This window comes from Phocoena sinus, chromosome 4 (genome assembly GCF_008692025.1).
Source record: "Phocoena sinus isolate mPhoSin1 chromosome 4, mPhoSin1.pri, whole genome shotgun sequence".
In the NCBI taxonomy this organism is placed as follows: Eukaryota; Metazoa; Chordata; class Mammalia; order Artiodactyla; family Phocoenidae; genus Phocoena; species Phocoena sinus.
In genome coordinates, this window is record NC_045766.1 from 88,867,553 (window position 1) to 88,889,717 (window position 22,165).

At 39.2% G+C, this 22,165-nt stretch overlaps 1 protein-coding gene across 1 annotated transcript in view; it reads left to right on the plus strand.

The window, feature by feature from the left end:
* Nucleotides 1-22,165, plus strand: part of MORC1 (MORC family CW-type zinc finger 1) — a 193,225-nt gene that overhangs the window by 88,777 nt on the left and 82,283 nt on the right. Inside the window, 3 exon segments of the mRNA XM_032629419.1 lie at nt 140-268; nt 3,575-3,680; nt 8,691-8,829. Of these exon segments, the coding sequence (XP_032485310.1) occupies nt 140-268; nt 3,575-3,680; nt 8,691-8,829 (374 nt within the window).

Sequence of the window (22,165 nt, forward strand, 5' to 3'; positions counted from 1 at the left end):
ATTAGTTTTTACATGTTCGAGATCGTATTGTATATACATGTTTATATCCAAATTTCCCTTTGCTTATTATCATCTTTATCTTACTGATTTTATTTTCTTTCATTATTCTTTACCTGTTTTTTTCTTTCTTTTTTTTTAGGTAATAGAAATCTAACATTGTTTTGGAATGAACTTGGATACCTGAATAATAAGGACATGGAGAAATCTTCAGATTCTATTCAATATCAAAGAAGACAAGCCATGGCCATCCCATTCATTATTCAGTGTGGTGAGTGTTAAATTTCATTCCAATTAGCAAACTTTTAGTGAGAGCCTAATATGCAAGTTGTTGTGTTAAAAAATAGGGCATGAGGAAGACAAAGGTGGGTAAGACAGGGTTTTCGCTTCTAAGGAGATTAGGGTCTAGGAGAAAGGTTAAGATGAGTATGAAAATAATTGTAATAGAGGTGAAAATAGTGTAAATGATGTAAAAGAGGCCCAAGTTGTTTGAGGGTTCAAAGAAAGGGGAGAGGAGGAGATTAAAGCAAGGCTTCATGACAGAGGTAGCTTTGCCATGGTGTTTAAAGTAGACTTTTGAAGGGCAGAGACGTAGCTGGAAATCTGTGTTAATATCAGGTGTATGCTTCAGCTAATATTTTTGTGGTGGATAATAGAAACAGTCATTTTTCTATTTTTAATACTTAACACTATGTTAAATAAGAGTAGGTACTTAGTAATTGACTACTGACTGAATGAATGATGAATAAATAACAAAAGACAAAACTGTTAGGTTGAGTAAACATGTTAAATGGCCTTGAATGCCAGGATAAGGAGTTTTTACTTTAATAAGCAATGGAGAGGCACCAGAAGTTTTTCAGAAGGAGAGTGATATCATTGAAGCATTGAACAGTTATTATGTGTCTCTACTGTCTGCAGGGAATCGGCCATTCAGTGGGGAAGGTGGTCAAGCAAACAAAATATCACCCTGTAGCTATTTACACAGGGCCAAGGGAACACCTCCCCAGCCTTGAGCCTGGGGTGGTCCAAAGAGGACCTGACTGGTTAGATGTCACTTGTAGTAAGGTTGCTGTGGCAGCTTAGTGCAGGATGATTTGGAGGAGGGCTAGAGCAGAGGTTGGGTGAGACCTCTGATGAGACTACTGGCATAATCCAGGATCCAGGTGAGAAACTGTAAATGTCTGAATAAAGGCATGGCAGTGAGATTTAAGAGGAACACAAATGACAGACAGATGCTTAGAAGGTATAACTGAGGAAATTGATGACTATATGCAACAGCCTATTGGATGATAATATTACTGGCTAAAAATGACAGTGTTTTTGATATGTGCAAGGTACTGTCAGAATCCAATCTCCAGTACCTGAGAGCTGTGTGAAACTGGGTAAATTCCTTAACTTCTCTAAGCCTCAGTTTTCTTATTTATAAAATGAGGTTAGTATTTGTAGTTACATCATGAAGTTTTGTGAAAATACAATTAATTCACACATGTAAAGTTTACTAAGTGCTTGGGATAGTGTATTAGGGTTCTCCAGAGAAAGAGAACCAATAGGATAGATAGATTTATGGACGGATGGATGGATAGTTAGATAGATATTAATTATAGGAAATTGGCTCACATGATTAAGGAGGCTGACAACTCCCAAGATCTGTAGTCAGCAAGCTGAAGACCTAGAAGAGCCATTGGTTTAATTCCAGTTTGAGTCTTAAGGCCTGAGAACCAGAAGACCTGATGATGTAGTTCCAGTCTAAATGTTGACAGGCTCAATACCCAGGAAGAGCCGATGTTTTAGTTCTAGTCTGAAGGCAGAAAAAAACTGATGTCTCAGTTCAAGACAGTCAGAGGTTTCTTTTTACTTGCAAGAGTGTCAGCTTTTTTTTTTCCCCCTCTATTCAGGCCTTCAACTGATTTGTTGAGGCCCACCCATATTAGGGAAGACAGTGTGCTTTACTCATTCTACCAGCTCAAATGTTAATCTCATCCAAAACATCCTCACAGATACACTCACAATAATGTTTGACCAAATATCCAGACACCCCTTGGCCCCATCAAATTGACACATAAAAGTAACCATCACAGATAATACCTAGCAGTGTTGGCTTTTATCATTGTTTCTATATCATATAATCCTCAGGAACTCTTTTAGGTAAGTAGTAATATTAATCTCTTTTTACAGATGATGATGCTGAAACATAGCACAGTAATTTTTCTGAGTTATAGAGGTAGTCATTGTGGAGCTATTCAGATTCTTTTTTGCAATCAAATTTTTAATAACAAAGAGACTATATTTTAATATGGTCAGATACATTTGGCTAAGTACAGATTTTAAAAAACACAAGTGTCTAGCCCAACAGTACAACCATACAGCTTTGTACAGAACATTCCATAGATCAACAGAAAATACATTTGAGCACAAAAATAAAAAATATTTAAAGAGAATCTCTAAGCAGCATTTTATTTCTTCAAAACAGACATATAGTACTGATTAAATATCTACAAGTGCTTTTCCTTTACAAAAATACACATATTCTTAATAGACTAAGTCATTAACAATGACCTGGTAATCTTTCACTTCAATTTGAACGATTTATAAGCTAAATCTTACAACTACAAAAAGGTTTGTATTTGTATGTTAAGATGTTACCACTTTTGACCAAAAAAAAAAAAGCTTAAAATATTTTACATTTCAAAGGAAAATTAACAATATAACTGTACAACATAGTCTGTGATGGTTTTATTTAATGTGAGGGCTACTCTATTAAAAACTGGTGCTTGCTGTTGTGTTGCCAGATGCAGTGAGATGTAGGTATTGGTTGTGGGAATTACAAAAATGAGTGAGTTTGCCATAACTTTAATTTTCTGGGCTATTCAGATTCTTAACCACTGTGCAAACTGCCTCCATCTTATATGAGCAGAGGGAAGTATTTACCCAAGAGCCATTAACAGTGGGTCTGGAGGGAACTGAGGATTAAAGGAATAGCCTGGGGAGAGTAGAGTGCCTTAGTCCTAAAAACCAGAAGGGACTGAAAGGGAGAAAGAGATAAAGAAGTTAAGACTGTAGACTGGAGAGTAGGATAAGAGATGTAAAAAAAAAAAAACAATGCAGAGCAAGGAACTATGTGTAAATGGTAGAGAAAGCTTGATTTTCCTTGTTATGTTAGTCATGTGGTTGGAGATGAACAGTGGTATTGTTGGCAGATAGATAATAGGTCAGAAAAAATGGGAGAGTCAGGTCACTGGAACTCTTCATATGGTTTGGGAAGAGGTGAAGAGGGACCTATTAAGATTCTTCTGGCTGAAACTAGTAGAAACCAACTGGAAAGAACTTAAGCAATAATGGCGATAATAATAATAACAGCAGCAACAATAATAATTTATTGATGGTGTCCTAGGGTAGCTCATAGAATCCTGAACTATTTGTGCCATCAAATATAATGGTATATGATCAAGGATTCACTTGTCTTTGGATTGAAATACCTCATACTTTCGGTATATGCAACCTGACATCTTACTATGTTAGATTCACTTCTGATTGTGGTCTTTCTTGTATGTACATGGTTTTGTTTTTATTATTTTAGATCTTTGCCTTAAATGGAGAGTCTTGCCTCCCTCTAGTAATTATCAGGAAAAAGAAATTTATGACATCTGGATTTGTGCTAATAATGCTAACCTCTTGGAAAACAGGTAGTTTTTGATAGTTTTCTAAAATTCTTTATTCATTTTTAATTCCTAAAATATATATGTGTGACACTGGATACATAGATAATTTTTAGCTTAGTAGCTGTCATTTCTTCTAACTCTTTCTAGCTCCTTGCCACCTCTGGAAGGATATTTCGTTAGTATTCTTTTCCATCAAGTTAAGAAGAGTCCTGGGTGTAACTTTTTGTCAGCATTTGGTGTGCAGCTCTGTGCTTCCACTAGCGGGAGACCTACCCTGGTGTTTTAAGAGTTCTGCCTTCCAGTTCATTTACACGCAATGTACAATCTTATCCTGCAGGAGTCTTATCTAGAGGGTGTCTCTAGAGGCACTAAACTGTTAGACTATGTGCTTTTCCTGTTTAAGTCATATATTGATTTCATTGCTTTGTGCTTTTGGAGGAAGAAGTTCAGACTAAAACAGGAAAAAAAACCAAATTAAATATTGATGAATGTCAATGTTATTACAAGCCCTTTTGACTTACTTCTTTTCCTTGTGGGCAAAAGAGTTAATACTCCCCTTTAACAAAGGCACCCTTAAGTGAAGCATCGCTTTTCCATGGAGTTTATTCTAAGTACTTTGACCTGGATAAGTGGATCAATATTGCTAATACAGACATTAGGGTAGTAACTCTTGTTTATTTTTATCCAGCCCTGAATAAAAAATAAAGAGCAACTGAATAAAAATTAGAAAGAAGAAAACATTTAGAAACTGCTACTAAAACCCCTGCCACCTGGAGTCTCCAGGTTAATCATATTTAGAGATTAACAAAAAATGTCAGAGGTGACAGGGGCTCTTAGATTTCACATGGCCCAAGGGGTTTTTCAGTCTCCCTTTCTTGGTTTGCAGCAGAATCTTTTTTTTTTTTCTCCCCCAAATAAAATTTGTCTCTGACCTCAAGTATATAAAACAGATAAAAACAGAACTGTCCTGATTTAATTGGGGGTTGAGAATCTGGAGGCCAGAAGTATCCACTTCTCATTTCTGTCCCTACTCTCTCTAAAAAGCTTAGAGCTCCAGGGAGCGTGATTATAAAACAGTGATATAGTCTCACTTCTTCATTTTAGAGAAATGGAAATTGAAGCCCAAAATGTGGGGGTGAGAAGCCTGTTCATGAAGCCACTGGCCCAGGTCTTCTAACTCCCAACCTGATTCTAGTCCTAACTTGTAACTTAAATATCTCCCAAATAGGAACACAGTGGCGGCTCAGTTTCAATATGAAGAATAGGTAGTGTTTTCGTTGTCACTGTCATGATTTTCACCCAAGGGTTGTTTAAGAGAAGTTTTTTTGTTGTTGTTTTGGTTTTGATTTTTAAATTTCTGCGTGGAAAGCCTTATGCTAGGAAATGTAAGTAAAATTGGTCCAAGCCCGCAACTGTCAAAAAAAAAAAAAGTTAATAATATTGATCACTTTCTGTGAGCTCAGAACTTTCATACAGTGGAGGATAGTGTTTAGAGTTTAGACTCTGGGTCCAGACTGCCTGGGTTTGACTCCTGGCTTCATTAGCCTCTGAAGCCTTGGACAAATGATATAACCTCTCTTTAACTCATCTTCCCATCACCTAGGATGGAGTGTAATAATAGGACCTTCTGCATGTTTTCTAGGTCCAACTGAGCCCCTTGTAAGGACAATCTAAGTCCCTGGTCACTGGGGGCCCCTTGGTAACAAGCCATGAGAATTTAGATTCCTCCCCACATTCTAACCATATACCCATTACTTCTCACCCCAGTCTTAGGCCTTCTCGGACCCACAGAACTGGGAATGTGTCCTCTGTAGCTTCCCTTTTCTCAAACTTACTATTGTCCTTGAATTGGCATGGTTGCCCCCTCGTCTCCTTGAAAAGTGATGATGCCATCACAGAACGTTATAAAATTAGTTTCAGAACTGTATTAATTCTCTTTTACACATCACAACACTGCCACTTGTGATGACAGGCAAGATAAATTTGCCATGTTGGCAGGAAACTGATGGACCTTAAAAGCCTGAAATGCAAAAAATCTTCTTATATTTCTAATTTCTTAAGTCCTTGATTCTTTAAATATACTGACATAATTTTGACCATCTGTATTTCATTTCCACTGAAAAGATTAGGACAAAAAAATATGCTTAAAGTGATAGCAAGAGATTTAGAAATGGGAGCTGTAGAGAAAAACTCCTGATTATAAGGGCAGTTTCTTTTTTTTTTTTTTTTTTTTTTTGCGATATGCGGGCCTCTCACTGCTGTGGCCTCTCCCGTTGCGGAGCACAGGCTCCAGACGTGCAGGCTCAGCGGCCATGGCTCACGGGCCCAGCGGCTCCGCGGCATGTGGGATCTTCCCGGACTGGGGCACAAACCCGTGTCCCCTGCATTGGCAGGCGGACTCTTAACCATTGCGCCACCAGGGAAGCCCAGGCAGTTTTTTGAGAGCTGACACTTCTTTATGGGAGATCGTTAACAGCAATGCAGATGAAGATTCCCAAGGGAAGAGGAGTTGATCTGATGACCTCGCTCAGTCCTCTGATCCAGTATGTTTGGATGGGCCATGCATAATTTGAGACTAAGCCATGAAATAGCAAAACCCTGATACATATGTGCTATTGGATTTGGATAGAATCACATAAAATAAGTGTGTTAAAGTGATGAGATGTGAAATATAGTTATTTATTAGGCAACATTTGATGAGCGGAAGGACAGAGTAATGGGGCGAAAAGTGGCATCGTCTGTATTTACAGAAAATACGGTTTATTGTCAGCAGTTAATTGCCTGTTGTCCTCAGGGTTAATGCCACTGAATAGCATTTGAGTGAACAATGTCCGTGTAACCAGAACTGGGGCAGGAAACATAATAATAGCTCTCTCTTACATAGCAATTACACATTATGTCATTTCCTCTTTACAATAATCACGTGAGCTTTCTCTGTTTCTCAGAGGAGAAAACAGTGAGACTAAGGGAGGTCCAGTGACCTGTCCAGGATTCCTCCCTAAACCTGAAACTTGAAGCCAAGCAGTTTGATGCAAAACCTGTACTCCTTCTGCTTTACTATATCATGGACTCTCAGAAAGGATCCTTATCTCAGAAAGCCTAATTCCAGACAAATACTTTATGGTGACAAAACACACCATTTTACCAATGGTAGTATTTAGAGTTGGTGACCCAGGCAGGGTAAAAAGGAGCCATTCTTTTTCAGACCACCGAAACCTCTTTTTGTTTTCCACCTTAAGCACAGAGGGAGGCTACACATTTTTGTCACAGTACCCAAGAAGTAAATATCAGTGTGCTTCCATTACATTCATTCTATACATTTCTCTGTATTGAAAATAGGGTTCACCAGCAGGGTAAAAATGATGCCTGTCATTTGACTAAACCCAAAAATCTGAATTTTGAAAAGGATGTTAAAAAATATCTGTGGCTTGTATTTCATATTAAAATTTAATTTGTTTCTAAAAATCTTTGAGGACAATTGGATGGATTGCATTTTAATAAAATATCTGAGGTTTCTCTTTTCTAAATAAAAACTTAATGCTGCCACAAGATTCTTTTCTCAAATGAAATAGAAACCTGTGTAGGCACCACCCCACAGATGTCTTCAAATGAACACTGCAGGTGGTTATATATATGTAGGTAGGTGTCCCCTGGTTTGTTTACCTACCACCTTTCTTTGAAAATAACAGTAAAAACAAATACCATATGTGGGTGAAATTAAGTGTTTTTTCACAGTAGTATTTGAATTTGATTGTAGTCCTCACTCTTCTCTGCTGGTGGGAGCAAGAAAAGTATATGCTGCAGCCTTGAAAAATAGAGAAATATAGTGGGTATGATATGCTTTGCTTTTCCTACACTGTTTCAGGTGGGAGAAGTCCTTTTCTCTATTTTCAACTTCCTCCTCCCTTTCCTAGCTTAATACCCATTTATTTTAGAACATGAACTTCCCCCTCTTTTTGGTACCTACCAATGATGAAAAATCATTCTTGTGTAAAGCAGGCTCTAAGAATAGACCTCAGCATTTTGTTCCCTCCTCCCACCCCCCCACCATGTCCCCAGCCATGCCCTGAACTGAGGCCATGTCCAGTGGGAATGGAACTTCTTGTCTCTGCCAAGCCTCCATACCAAAGTGAATAAGATGATATCTCAATTTTTCAACAATTTGGCTAGCTCAGCTCCCCAAAACATAGCCATGAAACCAGAAGTAGGAAAAAAAAAAAGGCTTCAAACCTCTCCAACCATATGTCTCAAAAATCATTAGTATTTTTTGTAACCATAAAGATGGACGCCCTCACGCACAGCCTTTTTATCACAATTTAAACACAATTCTACTTGACTATGTACAATAATACATGTATTAACCTACTAGTGGTTGGAGACAGCACATCAGTAAGGCTGGGAAGCAGAGTGCCCACCAGCATCAGGTGCAGCAGGGAGAGGAGGGTGCTAGGGTGCTGTATCAGGTCACCGGGCAGCTTGATGAAGGACTCCACTACGTGGCTCCATAACCCCCAGAGTGGTCCCTGAGTACCACCTCCCATCACAGTAGTTGCTGGTCTTCACAGTGATTCTGTGTCATCAAACGAAGGATCTCTATGTTTCAGAAGCAGAATTATTTGGTGTATTTTACAGAGACATATAGATTTCAATCCCAAATTTTTTTGGAAGAAAAAAAACGCTTGGTAGTAATAAGGTAAGCTTCAATTATCTAAAAAAACATTTTTGCAAAAGGCCTCATTTCATGATAACGCAGGATAAGTGAAGCATTAGTAAATAATGAATATTCTCCCATTCTCATAAATATATACTACCCTCCACATTTTCCAGTAAGTTCTTTTCCAAGCAAATTGGAGATTTAAGGTCATGTATTACCTAAATTCTCAATATAATGCTCTATTTGAGCAAGGCTGCATTTGAGTTTTGGATATAAGCCAGAGAAGTTACTCCTGGTAGAAGTAAATAATCTTTTACGGACAGTAAATAGTTTTATATTTCCTCCTGATGTTATCTCTTGTACTTGTTGATTGTGAAAAGTTGTCATCAGACCCAACGACTACCTTCCATCCCCCTGGGCACTACAAGCACAGTATCACCATCAAAAAATGAGAAAGACAAGCAACTTCGAGAGTCAGTCCAGAGGTATCAAAATCGACTGGAAGAACCTCATCAACAGGTGAGCCGTTAGTTATTCTTTCCAAAGTCTACCCAGAGTCTTGAGCTGTTGATTTTGTGTGTTCAAATTGACTGATGTGTTTTACCCGAGTAAAATATGTAGCCTCTTTTTTTCATCTTTTTTTGTCACCCCCTCTTAATTTTGGATCTAAGGACTGTTCTAGAGTTGATCCCTAGTACTCCAAGGGTCCAGAAAGGAAGAGAACTTCTTCAAATAATACTACATTTTGTACGTGATATCCAAGTCCATCTCCACAACAGTGTGTGTGAGGAACAGGGGAATATATTTCCACTCTAGGATGTAGAAGCCAACCAGCGTGTCGAAGGGCCCAGGGTCAAGTTTGGGACACTGGTCTGTATGACTCCAAAGATTAGGCTCTTTTTATTTCTTTGGGCTTCTTCCCTGGGTTTTTGAGATAAAGAGTTGTTCTTTTAAAATATTAGCCTGTTAATACAGCAATTTAAAGTCGTATTTAATTATTAAGAAAATTCAATAAATATTACTATCAGTAAATGTAGGTAACCATGACAGTTGCAAGTGAAAGTGGCATGCAGAATTATTGTTTTAATCTCTTAATAAATTAATTACATCTCTGTTTATAAATTTAGCACCCAACTTCAGCATTTTTTAATTGTGTAGCCTGTCAAGCTCCTCAAATAGGAATTGAGGAGGTCCGCAGCATATGTCCAAATATGTTGACTCCTGTGTAGATGTCAGGAAATAAGATGCTTACTTGAGTAGAAAACTGCCTTTCTGGGTGGGAGTTAAGACATCCAGGCTTACCACCTGATTATTACATGTATTCCTGGGTTCTTAGAAGATGAACTTTCTTTTCTACCCCAGCTTCATCTTCTTACCCCTCCCACGTTGCTGGGGATCTGCCATGCAGGTCAGCCAGCACCTGTGATCACAGACAACAAAACCTGACCCTCCCTTTTCAGTCTGGAGTCTCAGGGTTTCTTTTGGGAAGATAACTGAGAGTTATTTAGAAACATATTCTCCTAAGCATTCTTCAATCCCTAAAAGTGGCTCAACTTTTTACAATTCTTAGAGCATCTGGTTGTGGTTTTGAGAACAGGTCAGATGTAAAAATATCACCACCTGTGTTTATTTATTTTATTTTATTTTTTTGCGGTACGCGGGCCTCTCGCTGTTGTGGCCTCTCTGCACAGGCTCCGGATGCACAGGCTCAGCAGCCATGGGAGCACAGGCTCCGGGCGCGCAGGCTCAGCGGCCATGGCTCACAGGCCCAGCCGCCCCGCAGCATGTGGGATCTTCCCGGACCGGGGCACGAACCCGTGTCCCCTGCCTCGGCAGGTGGACTCTCAACCACTGAGCCACCAGGGAAGCCCTGTGGTTATTTTTATAAACAATTAGGTGAAGTCAAATCTTTTCAGTGTGAAATATCTTAATTTGTTTTGTTTCTTATTTTGCTTACCACTTCTTGTAGCTTTGTGAAGGCATTCAAAACATCCTGAATTGATTTTATCTTTATTGTAGTCTGGATATTTCTTTTCTTACAGAGGTCAGAGCTGACCCTTAGATAGTGATAGTGCCAATCACTAAGTCTTAACTACTTTTTCTTTGTTTGGGATTGGATGTTTTATTCATCATTGAGGTAGAGATTTTGATAGAGGCTGATGGAGTAACAGATTTGGGCCATCTGTTCTACTTATTCTTTCTTTCTTGGTAGTTGATTTTTTCATAAAAATTTTGAGCCAGGTTTATAGATTCAGTCTGCTTTAGATATAAACAAAGAAGTTTTGGCAGGACTTAAATAGAAACATACTCCTACCAGTTGAAAGGACTTTAAGACTCTTCACCATCCTCCCCTACCCCGTTCTGTGAAAATAATCCTCACATCTTTTTTCTTCTTTCCTTTTTAATTTTTTTGGCCACATCGTTCGGCATGTGGAATCTTAGTTTCTTGACCAGGGATCAAACTCGTGCCCCCTGCAGTGGAAGTGTAGATTCTTAACCACTGGACTACCAGGGAAGTCCCAATCCTTGCATCTTTAACACACTTCCAGCATGCAGAGCCCTTCACTGACCCTATTTTTGTGGTAGTCAAGGAAGAGTTTGGCTAGGGGTCACCTAACCACGGGCAACCAGTTGATTTTGATGTGGTCATTGAACACATACTTGCCCTTGGGTCTGTCCCATGCTAAGCATGGTGGGGAATAGAGTGACTCTAACACCAGAATGTAAGCCCCGTGACTGCAAGGCTGGTTTTGGTTTTGTTCATTGTCTGTATTACCAAAAACACTGCCTGGCATGTAGTATGTACTCAACAGATAGTGGTTGAATCACAAAATAAAATATGCCCTCAGATAATATACAGTCCCTTTGAGGACCAAGTCTGACAGCTATTTAAAAGATAGCCACTACTGTAAGACAGTACTAGTTTACTACTTGTCTGATCATAGTGGAAACTAAATTAGAAGTTTATTACAAGGAGATAGTGAGGGCAGCTTCATTCAAAAAAGCTTCATAGAGGAAGTGGCACTTAACTTGTATCTTGAAGTCTATTTAGGGTAAATAAAGGGAAAGTACAGGGCATTTTATATGTGAGAAGAACATTATAAATGTAGACTTGGAGATGAGCATGGGCTTGTTCCTTCATAGAACCAATCTTTTAAATTACATGCTAAACTTACGTATTTTTAAAAATAAAGTCAGCATTTGTGTGACATATTTGTCTTTTAAAAACTGTGTAACTCATTATAAAATATGGTAATTACTGAATAGAGGACCTCTGAAAGGTGACCTCAGTTCCCCTTTCACAAAAATAAATCATGAAAGTATTCAAAAACTAATTAGGTGATAGCTGCCTGATGCCAGAAAAAAGACTCAAAACCATCCAATGTTCAGTGAGAATTTACTTTCTTCCTGACTGCTTTTTAGAAGAAGTGCTGTTAGACTCTGACATAGGAAGGGTGGGAAAGCTACAAAAACAGGGCGTTGGTGCCATTCACGTTCAGGGCAGATGTGATTCAGGTGTAGGGTAGGCACCACTGGAAAATCAAGTAATGGCTAGTGTATTACCATGATTCCACTGTCTATTAATGGTGCCCAGTCTCTCAATATCAGGAAATAATGAGCTGCATGCTATGAAATTATGGTTTGCCCACCTCCTGTTCTCTCTTCCTGCCTCCCACTGCCAATGCTCACTTATCCATTGATTAAATCTGGGGAGCAAATATAAAAATGACCTATATCTGCCCACGCTATTTCTTACTGTCTTGCATTTCAGCTTTAGTGGCAGAAGGCATCCTGATCTGGAAAATGAAATGTTGACTTAGTAAATCAAAGACCTTTCTGGATCTTAGATTCTTTGGTTCTGGGTTTTGTGTCATTGACAACCAAAAGGGATAGAATAATGGTAGGAAGGGTAGTATTATGGTACTAGTATCAGAAATCAGCAGCTACAGCCTCTTTTCCACCCCTCATACACCCTACTGGTATGTAGGGTGACAAAAGTCTAAATTTTAGGTGTCCTACCCACAGGGTGCCCTAGTTACAGAAAATTCACAGTGATTCAGAAAACTCTTCTGGTAGAAGAGGTACCTCAATGATTAGATCTTGTCCTCTAGGAGAAAATGAAATAGCTAGGCCCAAAGCTGTCATTTCCACAGATGGTATCATATTTAATCCCCACAACATTACAGCTAATTATATCAATTATAGCATCAGAAGGGGAGTGAATTTCAGAGGAGTTCGATAACTTGAATCAGCCAAACATCTTTAAATGGTGAAGTTGGACTTTGTTTCCTTTTTGCCCAATTCCAGCACCGATCTGCTCACAGTATCATATGATAAATACAGACAAAAAGGATATGAGAACATTGACAAAGGTAACAAACTGATAAAATGCAAATCATATTTGTTAAGGGAAATGTGTAAGTTCCGTAAACCTAATAGGAGGACTCAAATCCAAGATGTTATTGATAAGCTGTGTCAGCAAGCCAAGGGCTCTTTATAAATTGTGCTTCTGGAACAGCCCATTCTTTTTCTCCTTTCTGAATAGATGAATTCCTAACTCCACGTTTCCCCTCATCCTTCTATATTGAGTGACAAGTGCCACCTGCTGGCCAAGCAATGAAGCATTTTCATCGTCTCTCGTGATTGTTTAGCTACTAATTGGCCTATCATCTAGATAATTGTTATTCTGTTTTTCAGTAAGCCTAGACAATAACTTTAAAACCATAAGGTAGAGTTACAGAGTCAAGTCCTCTGCATTTGAGGACTTTCCAGTCCTCAATTTTTCCCCTTTCTCAGTTTTAACTCACAATTTACAGTCTCTTCTACCTTCTATTGTACGACAGGACAACTATGTCATAATCAAACACATGGAATATAGTTTTAGGTCCATTTCATTCAGGGATTTTTGGTATCACTTCAAATCCACTTAATGTCTTCAAATCATTATAAGGCAGATGATAACTTGATTCCCTGAATGAAGCCTGCTCTATATTTACCCATTTGTACATAAGTATAGTTCATGGGTAGTATATTTATATAATCAATATGTTTGTGCAAATGTGCTGTATTGCTTATGTATTCTCTAGGTCTTTCTGGGTTAATCTTTTCTGATTAATGTTTATTTCTCATCTGGAGCCATAGTTCAGGCTCTCTCTAATCTGACACTGCTCCTTTTTTGGCCTGAGTTTCTTCCCTTCTGCAGCATTCTCCCACTGAGCTGCCCCATGTTCCTTATCTGCTTTCTCCGCTTCCACACTGCTGAGTGCCTTCGTTCCTGCCATTTTTTCTGAAATGACCTCTGCCCCTTCCCTAGTCCTTCAAGATCCCAAACTAATGTCATTGCTGTGTGAAGTTTTTTCTCATTTCCCTACCTGTAAAAATATCTCCTTCCTTCCAGCCCCCTTTGCCCTTGATGTTTGTCTTTCTCAAGAGCATGTTTCACTTTCTACCTGGTATTATAGTTAGTTGTATACCTGATCGGTCTCCTATATTCGACTATAAGATTTTTGAAAGAAGAGACCATTCTTATTCATTGCGTTTCCAACAACACCTAGGCCTGGCCATTTTACGGAGTAGGTGTTCACCAAACGAGTGAAGAATTGAAGGAACAATTTGATTTGTTCCTTCACAAATAGGTAAAAGGATTCTTCACAAATAGGTAGAAAGATAATAGATATTTTTCATTGGATTGGTTGAAGTTATGTAGGTTAGACTTAAAATCTTCTGCATATATTCTTGGAGACCATAATGTTCTTACACTTGGTGAAAATAAAGTGTTGCATTTGAGTGGGAGTATAGAGACTATATTTGGATTTCATTTGTCACATTCATAGTTTTTGCGTCAAATGAATAGCCTTTGTAAAATTCCATGCCTGTTGGAAAGGAACTCCAGCAGTAGCATTCTGTTCTTTTGCGGTGCTCATGTGGACACACAAACTGAAACCGTATAGTCTGGCAATTCCCACATTGGCTGTTTTAGCGGTAAATGTGAGGCAAAGAAGGCTTGCTGAACTTGTAGCCGTGTTTTTCAAATTGAAATGGCATGTCTGAGCACAACTTTATAATGAAGAATGTGGATGCATTTTCCCATTTAGAATTTAATCGTTTTAATGTGTCATTATTGTGTAGGATGCTGAGATTTCAAATCTGTATAACTATGGAGACAGATGCCTTAGAAAATATATTTATTCATTGAGTAATTTTCAGCCTCCTTACATAAACTGCCATGATCTAAAATTTATGACACCTAAAGACCCTTGTCTAACAAGAGGCTAATATACTCCCTGTGATTGAAATGTTTTACTTTATTACTCTTGCTACAAAGATCCCATTTTTCTATGGTGATGCATTGCCTTTCCAAAAAGGATAATGCATGATATACTCACCCTGGTTGGCCCTGTGTTTACAGCATAGCAGACGAGATGTTATTGCTCATGAGGAACTAATGTAGGAGTTCCTTGAGAGCAGGTATCATGTGTTCATCTTCTCATGTACCTCTCACCATCACATCTGGCTCATTGTTGGGCACAGTAGACGTTGAACTGCAGCTGTTCAACTCCTTAGGTTGATTTACTTGTCCAAATTCTTTTCTTTTTTTTATAGAATTATAATTGACATACAGTGTTATAGTAGTTTCAGGTGTATAACATACTGATTCAATATTTTTTATGTGACAAAATGATCACCACAATGTTTAGCTACCATCTGCTACCACAAAGGGTTATTACAATATTATTGACTGTATCCCTTATGCTGTACACTACATCCTCTTGACTTATTTATTTTATAACTGGAATTTTGTATCTCTTAATCACTTTCACCTATGTTGCCCATTTCCTCATCCCCTTCCCCTCTGGCAGCCACCAGTTTGTGTCTATGAATCTGTTTCTGTTTTGCTTTGTCCATTTTTTTTTATGCTCCACATATGAGTGAGATCTTGTGGTATTTGTCTTTCTCTGTCTGACTTATTTCACTTAGCATAATACCCTCTAGATATATCCATGTTGTCACGGATGGCAAGAGTTCATTCTATTTTTATGGTGGACTAGTATTCCATTGTATGTATATATGCTACATCTTCTTCATCCATTCATCTGTCCACGGGCATTTAAGTTGTTTCCATATCTTGGCTATTGTAAATAGTGCTGCAGTGAACATAGGGATACATATACTTTTTGAATTAGTGTTTTTGTTTTCTTCGGATAAATATCCAGAAATGGAATTGCTGGATCGTATGATAGTTCTGTTTTTAGTTTTCTGGGGAACATCCATACTGTTTTCCATAGTGGCTGCACCAAGACATTTCTGCCAGTGGTGCACAGGGGTTCCCCTTTTTCCACATCCTCACCAACACTTGTTATTTTTTGTCTTTTTGATGATAGCCATTCTGACAGGTGTGAGGTGTCATCTAATCTCATTGTGGTTTTGGTTTGCATTTCCCTGATGATTAGTGATGTTGAGCATCTTTTCATGTGTTGATCAGCCATCTCTATGTCTTCTTTGAGAAAATGTCTATTTAGGTTCCCTGCCCATTTTTAATTGGGTTGTTTGGGGTTTTTTTGATACTGAGGTTATGTAAGTTCTTTATATATTTTGGATATCAACCCCTTGTCAGATTTGCAAATATCTTCTCCCATTCAGTAGGTTGCCTTTCCTTTTGTTGATGGTTTCCTATGCTGTGCAAAAGCTTTTTAGTATGATGTAGTCCCAGTTGTTTATTTTTCCTTTTGTTGCCCTGTCTGAGGAGACAGATCCAAAAAAATATTGCTAAGCCTGATGTCAAAAAGTTTACTGCATATGTTTTCTTCTAGGAGTTTGTTCTTTTTGCGGTACGCGGGCCTCTCACTGTTGTGGCCTCTCCCGTTGCGGGGCACAGGCTCCAGACACGCAGGCTCAGCGGCCATGGCTCACGGGCCCAGCCACTCTGCAGCATGTGGGATCCTGCCGGACCGGGGCACGAACCCGTGTCCCCTGCATCGACAGGTGGACTCTCAACCACTGTGCCACCAGGGAAGCCTCTTCTAGGAGTTTTATGGTTTCAGGTCTTACATTTGAGTCTTTAACCCATTTTGAGTTTATTTTTGTATATGGTATGAGAAAATGGTCCGTCAAATTATTTTCTTATTCATCGTTTCTTGAGGAGCTGATGTCACACTACCTGACAGAACAGCACTGTAGTTTACTAAACAAACCAGGATAGTACCTGTGATAGGAGCATCAGAACAGCCTGGCTTCAGGGAACAGTGTGGTGTGGGGAGTCTATGACAGTCCCAGCTCCTGGCTTCATAAGTCACCCTGTTTTGTCCTGGAGGTTGGGACCAAGGAATGCCATCCATTGTTGTCTGCTCCTGGGTTTCACATAAGTGACCAAACGTTGTTGCTGAGGGACAGTAGGAACTCCAGAGGGAGCTCATCCTTCCTCTGAGAAGGACAGAAGTAGCTTTGACAGTGGCTGGCAGTCTTGCCGCATTACTTCCCTCTCTGCATGTCAATCAGCCATTCTTAGTCACATCTGCAGAGACGCAGAGAGAAGGAGAGGTTTAGGTGTGTTGCCTGAATGATTTTCACTGCAGAGAATACTAATTTGGGTTTCACTGCAAATACACCTATTTGATCAGTGCCCATAAGCACCTGAACTCTATCCACAACCAGTTTTTGATGAGTGCACGTACTAATCAGGAACAGTCAGAGGCTGCCTCGTATCCCAGATGCACCTCAGGGCCTGTTTCCTGACTCTTCTCAGAGTGAGGTTCAGGTGTTTGGCTTCCTTGCAGAGCAGGCTACTCTCTGGTTCCCTCTGAAGGAACCCTGTGTGTCTGAGCCTGTACCTCTGAGCACCAGCCCTCCTGAGCCCTCCCCTCTGAGCTTGAATACTGTTTCTCATCTGTTAGACCTAATCTCACTTCTTACTCAGGACCCAACTTTACATTTTGAATTCAGTTTAAGGAAATGTACCTCATGATTTTTCTGATTTTGAACTCAAACTCCATAGCTTGTGCCCCTCAATTTAACCTTGTTAAGTCTTTGTCTCCTGATCATATTCTTTTTTTTTTTCCTGATCATATTCTTGATCTGAATCTGTATCATTCTTCTGTCCTAACTCCTGTAGGCTTAAGCAGAATTTAAACTTAATCTCACTTGAGTTACATTTTCCACCTTGTCCCTTACCAGTATATGATTTAACCTCCCACTCCTCCAGTCAATCTTGCTTGGCTGGGCCCAGCCTTCTAACAAAGGGCATGGGGTCTCTTGACACACTGGGGGGTTCTAATCCAATCCAAGAGAAATAACTGAAGTTTGTCCATGACTTTTGCTTTGCAGTGGTCTAGAATCATCCTTCCTCTACTCTGAGAATCCTCAAGAAGGTCTTCTAGCTGAGACCACTAGTAGTAATACCTGGCATTTGAAAATAACTAAGTATTATTTGAAATACTTCTGAACAAGGGCAGATCTAGTTTTTTGGAGTCTGAGGTTTATACATTTTGGGGGATCCCCTTCAAAAAATAAGGTGCAAAGTTATAAACACGAAGTGAGACACAGGGCCCTGTGTAAGGGAGGGGTCCTGAAGCTCACACTTCATTTGCTTCATGATTTATCTGCCACGTGGTTCTGTATATACTGTACCGTTTGATCACAGCAGGTTTTTTGTAGTAAAAGATAATTGTATAGTTTTTGTATGTCCAATTCCCTTCTCCTCTCCAGTTTCTTCCCTAAGATTTCCATAGTTATGTATATTTTGGTGAATTCTAAAACTACCCTGAATGATTACTCTAAATGTACATATTACATACATGTGGAAACTTAAATGAGAAGGGTGAATGGAAGGATTAAATGATAAGAGCACTTACAATGTGCCCCCCTTAGAGGTGCTTTATTTATTTATTTAAAGTTATTTATTTATTTATTTGTGGCTGCATTGGGTCTTTGTTGCTGCGCTTGGGCTTTCTCTGGTTGCGGCGAGCAGGGGCTACTCTTCGTTGCGGTGCGCAGGCTTCTCATTGCGGTGGCTTCTCTTGTTGTGGAGCATGGGCTCTAGGTGTGCGGGCTTCAGTAGTTGTGGCACACGAGCTCAGTAGCTGTGGCTCGCAGGCTCTAGAGCTCAGGCTCAGTAGTTGTGGTGCATGGGCTTAGTTGCTCCACGGTATGTGGGATCTTCCCGGACCAGGACTCGAACCTGTGTTCCCTGCATTGGCAGGTGGATTCTTAACCACTGAGTTATCAGGGAACTATGACGTGCTTTAAATATAACAACTCATTGAATCCTTATGATTGTTGTGAGTCCTGTTTTGTCCACGAGGAAACCGAGACACAGAGAAGTAACTTGCCAAGTGTGGGGTTAGGAATCTGCAGAACTGTGATTTCAACTGACACAGTCAAGCTCCAGACCCCTCATTCTATTACTAGACTATGTTGCCTCTCTGGCTGAGGTCACAGAAACAAGGTAGGAATAGAGCTAGATCAAAAATATGAGATTGAAGGCCTTCCCTGGAGGTCCAGTGGTTGAGACTCCGTGCTTCCACGGCATGGGGCACAGGTTCGATTCCTGGTCAGGGAACTAAGATCCCACATGCCACACAGCATGGCCAAAAAAAATTAAAAATGAGATTAATTCTCAGTTCAAAGCTGTTTGAACTACTCTGCTCTCCTGCTTTCAGTTTGGATTGATAGCTCTTCAGTGTGGGAGAAATTGGGTAATTAATAACTAATGGTAATCAGATTTTTTTACTTTTTGAGGAGCTCTGACTATATTAGGCAGAGTTGGAGGGCAGTGATCATTTTGGAAAGCTGTGCAGAGGGAGGGATGCTTAGGGGCTCCTTGAAGAAGGAGGCTGTGGAAGCAGAATATGGCGGATAGTACACTGGCCTGCTGTCAGAATACCTAACTTCAGGTCCTGGCTCTGCTGTTTATAAGCTGAGTGACCTCAGGTCTGTCTGATGTCACTAGTCCTTGATCCTAGTATACCCCTCCCCCTCCAGCTCAGTAAAAGGGGATTAGACTAGATATTTATGAAGACACATCCAATTTTAGAGCCTATGCGTATTAGTTGCCCATCTTCATTTACAGGCTAAGTTTAAAATATCTATATATATTAATTTTATTCTGAATGCAAACATGAGGTTTCTGGAGCAGAGCAGGTCATTATTTAATTATAGCAAATAATCGTGCTGATTCCCTTTTGCCCTAATTTGTACCCCTGGGGCAACGGATGAGATGAGGCAGATCGTATGCTATCCTACATATACTGGAGTTTGTACCACTAGCATGGAACTCTGAAAGAAATGAATCTGGATATTTATATAGGAGAGGGACGGCCATCTCCCTAGCCCTACACTACCCCCTGACAGACAAGCACACTTCTTTGCTCTTTGAGAAGGATTCTGGGTTCTTACTCTTACCCTTTGGAATATAAATAAATATTTTGGGGGCAAGATAAGACTAGCTTCTTCGGCTATGTCTCCATGGCCCCAGATCTCATTCCTTCCTTAAAATGTAAACACATACCTCCAGGGAGGTAAATTTCTTCAGATGCTCTCTCACTAATAATTAGTCATAAATTAAATTCCAAGATTTGTTCTTCTAGGCTAGGTCTCAAGTTTTGGTAAAATTTGATCAGAAAGCCTTCACGGTGCAGAAACATAAAAATATTTTCTCTACAGTCCCACGAAGCATGGATATAAAATTAAAAGCGAGAATCCCCTGCCTTCCAGGGCTGTGAGTCTATGATGATTGGGCCATCTGTGTAAGAATGTCACATGTTTGTAAAAATGCAGGTTCCCGAGATCTACAGCAGACTGACTGAACAAGAATCTGTGGGACAGAAGCCTTAGAATCTGCATTTCTGCACAGCTCCCCACACGATGCTTATGCACCGCAGACTTTCTCTTCTTTATTCCTGAGTTAAGCTTCCTTCAGGTTTTCTGCTGCCAGAGATACTTCATATTATGCAGCTTTTGCTATTGAATCTGTGATTTTCAGGACTTTCCAAACATGTAAGGAAATGTAACAGTCTTGCCGGGAGAGTTTATGAGTGTCATATAAAAATAAATACTGATATTAGAAAGGTTTCTAAGGTGATGATGATTCTTTGAAATCTGAAAAGGTGATGGTGATGATAAAGATGATACCACTAGTAAACAACTACTCATTAAGTAACTGAGACAGAATTTGAACTGGATTAGCTATGTTACATGGATTTCTGTTTTGCAAAGAAATACAAAGATGTGCCAACATTATTGATATTTTTCTATTCAAAATGTAGTTGAGACATTTTCTTTTTGAATATTGTATTTATTTATTTATTTGGCTACACCGGGTCTTAGTTGCGGCATGTGGGATCTAGTTCCCTGACCAGGGAATGGACCTGGGCCCCCTGCATTGGGAATGTGGAGTCTTAGCCACTGGGCCACCAGGGAAGTCCCTAGTTGAGACATTTTTGCTGTGTTTTTCTACGATGTCTGAAGTTCTTTTGTAGAAACACAACTCTGAAATGAATATAAAAAGAGGAAAACTAATGGAATTAAAAAAATTTTTTTTATTACTCACAACTCTAGTGATGAGATTAGTAGTTCAGGTCAAAACTCATTACAGTAAAATTTTATAGCCAAAAGTAATTATCTTTAAGCTAGCACCAAAATTATACAAACCCAAATGATTTAAGTGTATCATACATTGTTACTAGGCTAGGCTCAATCCATTTAGCTATATTAGGAACAAGACACTGGCATTTAATATAAAGCATCTCAAAGATGTGATAACATCTGACAGGTAGTAGAGAAGTTCAGTCACATTATGAGTGCAGAATAGACTTGTGGCAGTGTTTCAACAGTGGAAGAGATGAGCAGTAGACCCTGGGAGCATCTGTTAATCACCAACGTTTTATTGAGTACCTATAAAGTGCTAAACGTTGTGATAGGTACTACAGATAAAAACTGACTTTGAGAGTTTACAGTCTGTTGAGAGAGATACCCGTATTACCATAACTATAAGACAGTGTGATACATACCATGATAAATATAGGTAGAAAGGGATATAGGAGGCTTCTGCTATAAATATGGCTATATAGATGTAGCATCTTCCTGTTTTTTTCCTGGGAGTCTTCTAAGAGCAACAAGAAAACAGAAAACAAAAATGCAACTCCAATTTCAGTCAAGCTAGGAAACATATACCAAAATACTGCAGTGCTGCCAAAAGCAGTCAAGATAATGCAGGAGCTCCACAGGAGGAAAGGAAGAGGAATGGAAAGACGAGCACAGCAATAGCACCTCTAAAGAATTAACACAAATACACTTACTGAAGAAGGGTTCATCTGGAGATGGAAAAGCTATAGCCTTTATCTACAACAGCTGGGAGGCAACAGGAACCTTACTGAACCTGCTTTGGTTCACAGAAGTAGAAGATGTGGAATGCATATGAAAGTACTCCAAAAAGCCATATTTGCAGAAGCAGTGATTTTTGGATAAAGATTAGAAGAAAAGAGGTTTTGCTTGTGGAAAAAAAAACTTGCCTAAACTCTTATCCTCTATCTACCCTTCCTATAGAAAATTCTGGGAAAGAGCTAGTCCTGGAAAACCTAACTCTTATAATGATGTATTTAAGAAACAAACTAGTAGCATAGCTAAATATCTACAAAAAAAAGAAAATCCCGTAAAATATGAATATGGCACCATATAAATATATAACATATAAATATCATAAACAAAAAGGAAACAAAATCCAGTAAGATATAAATGACAAAAAAGGAGGAACTACATCCGTTGCTGATAAAAAAAAAACAAAACTCTTAGCAAATCAGGAACAGAAGAAAACTCCCTCAGTGTGATAAAGGACATCTACAAAAACCTTACAGCAAAAATT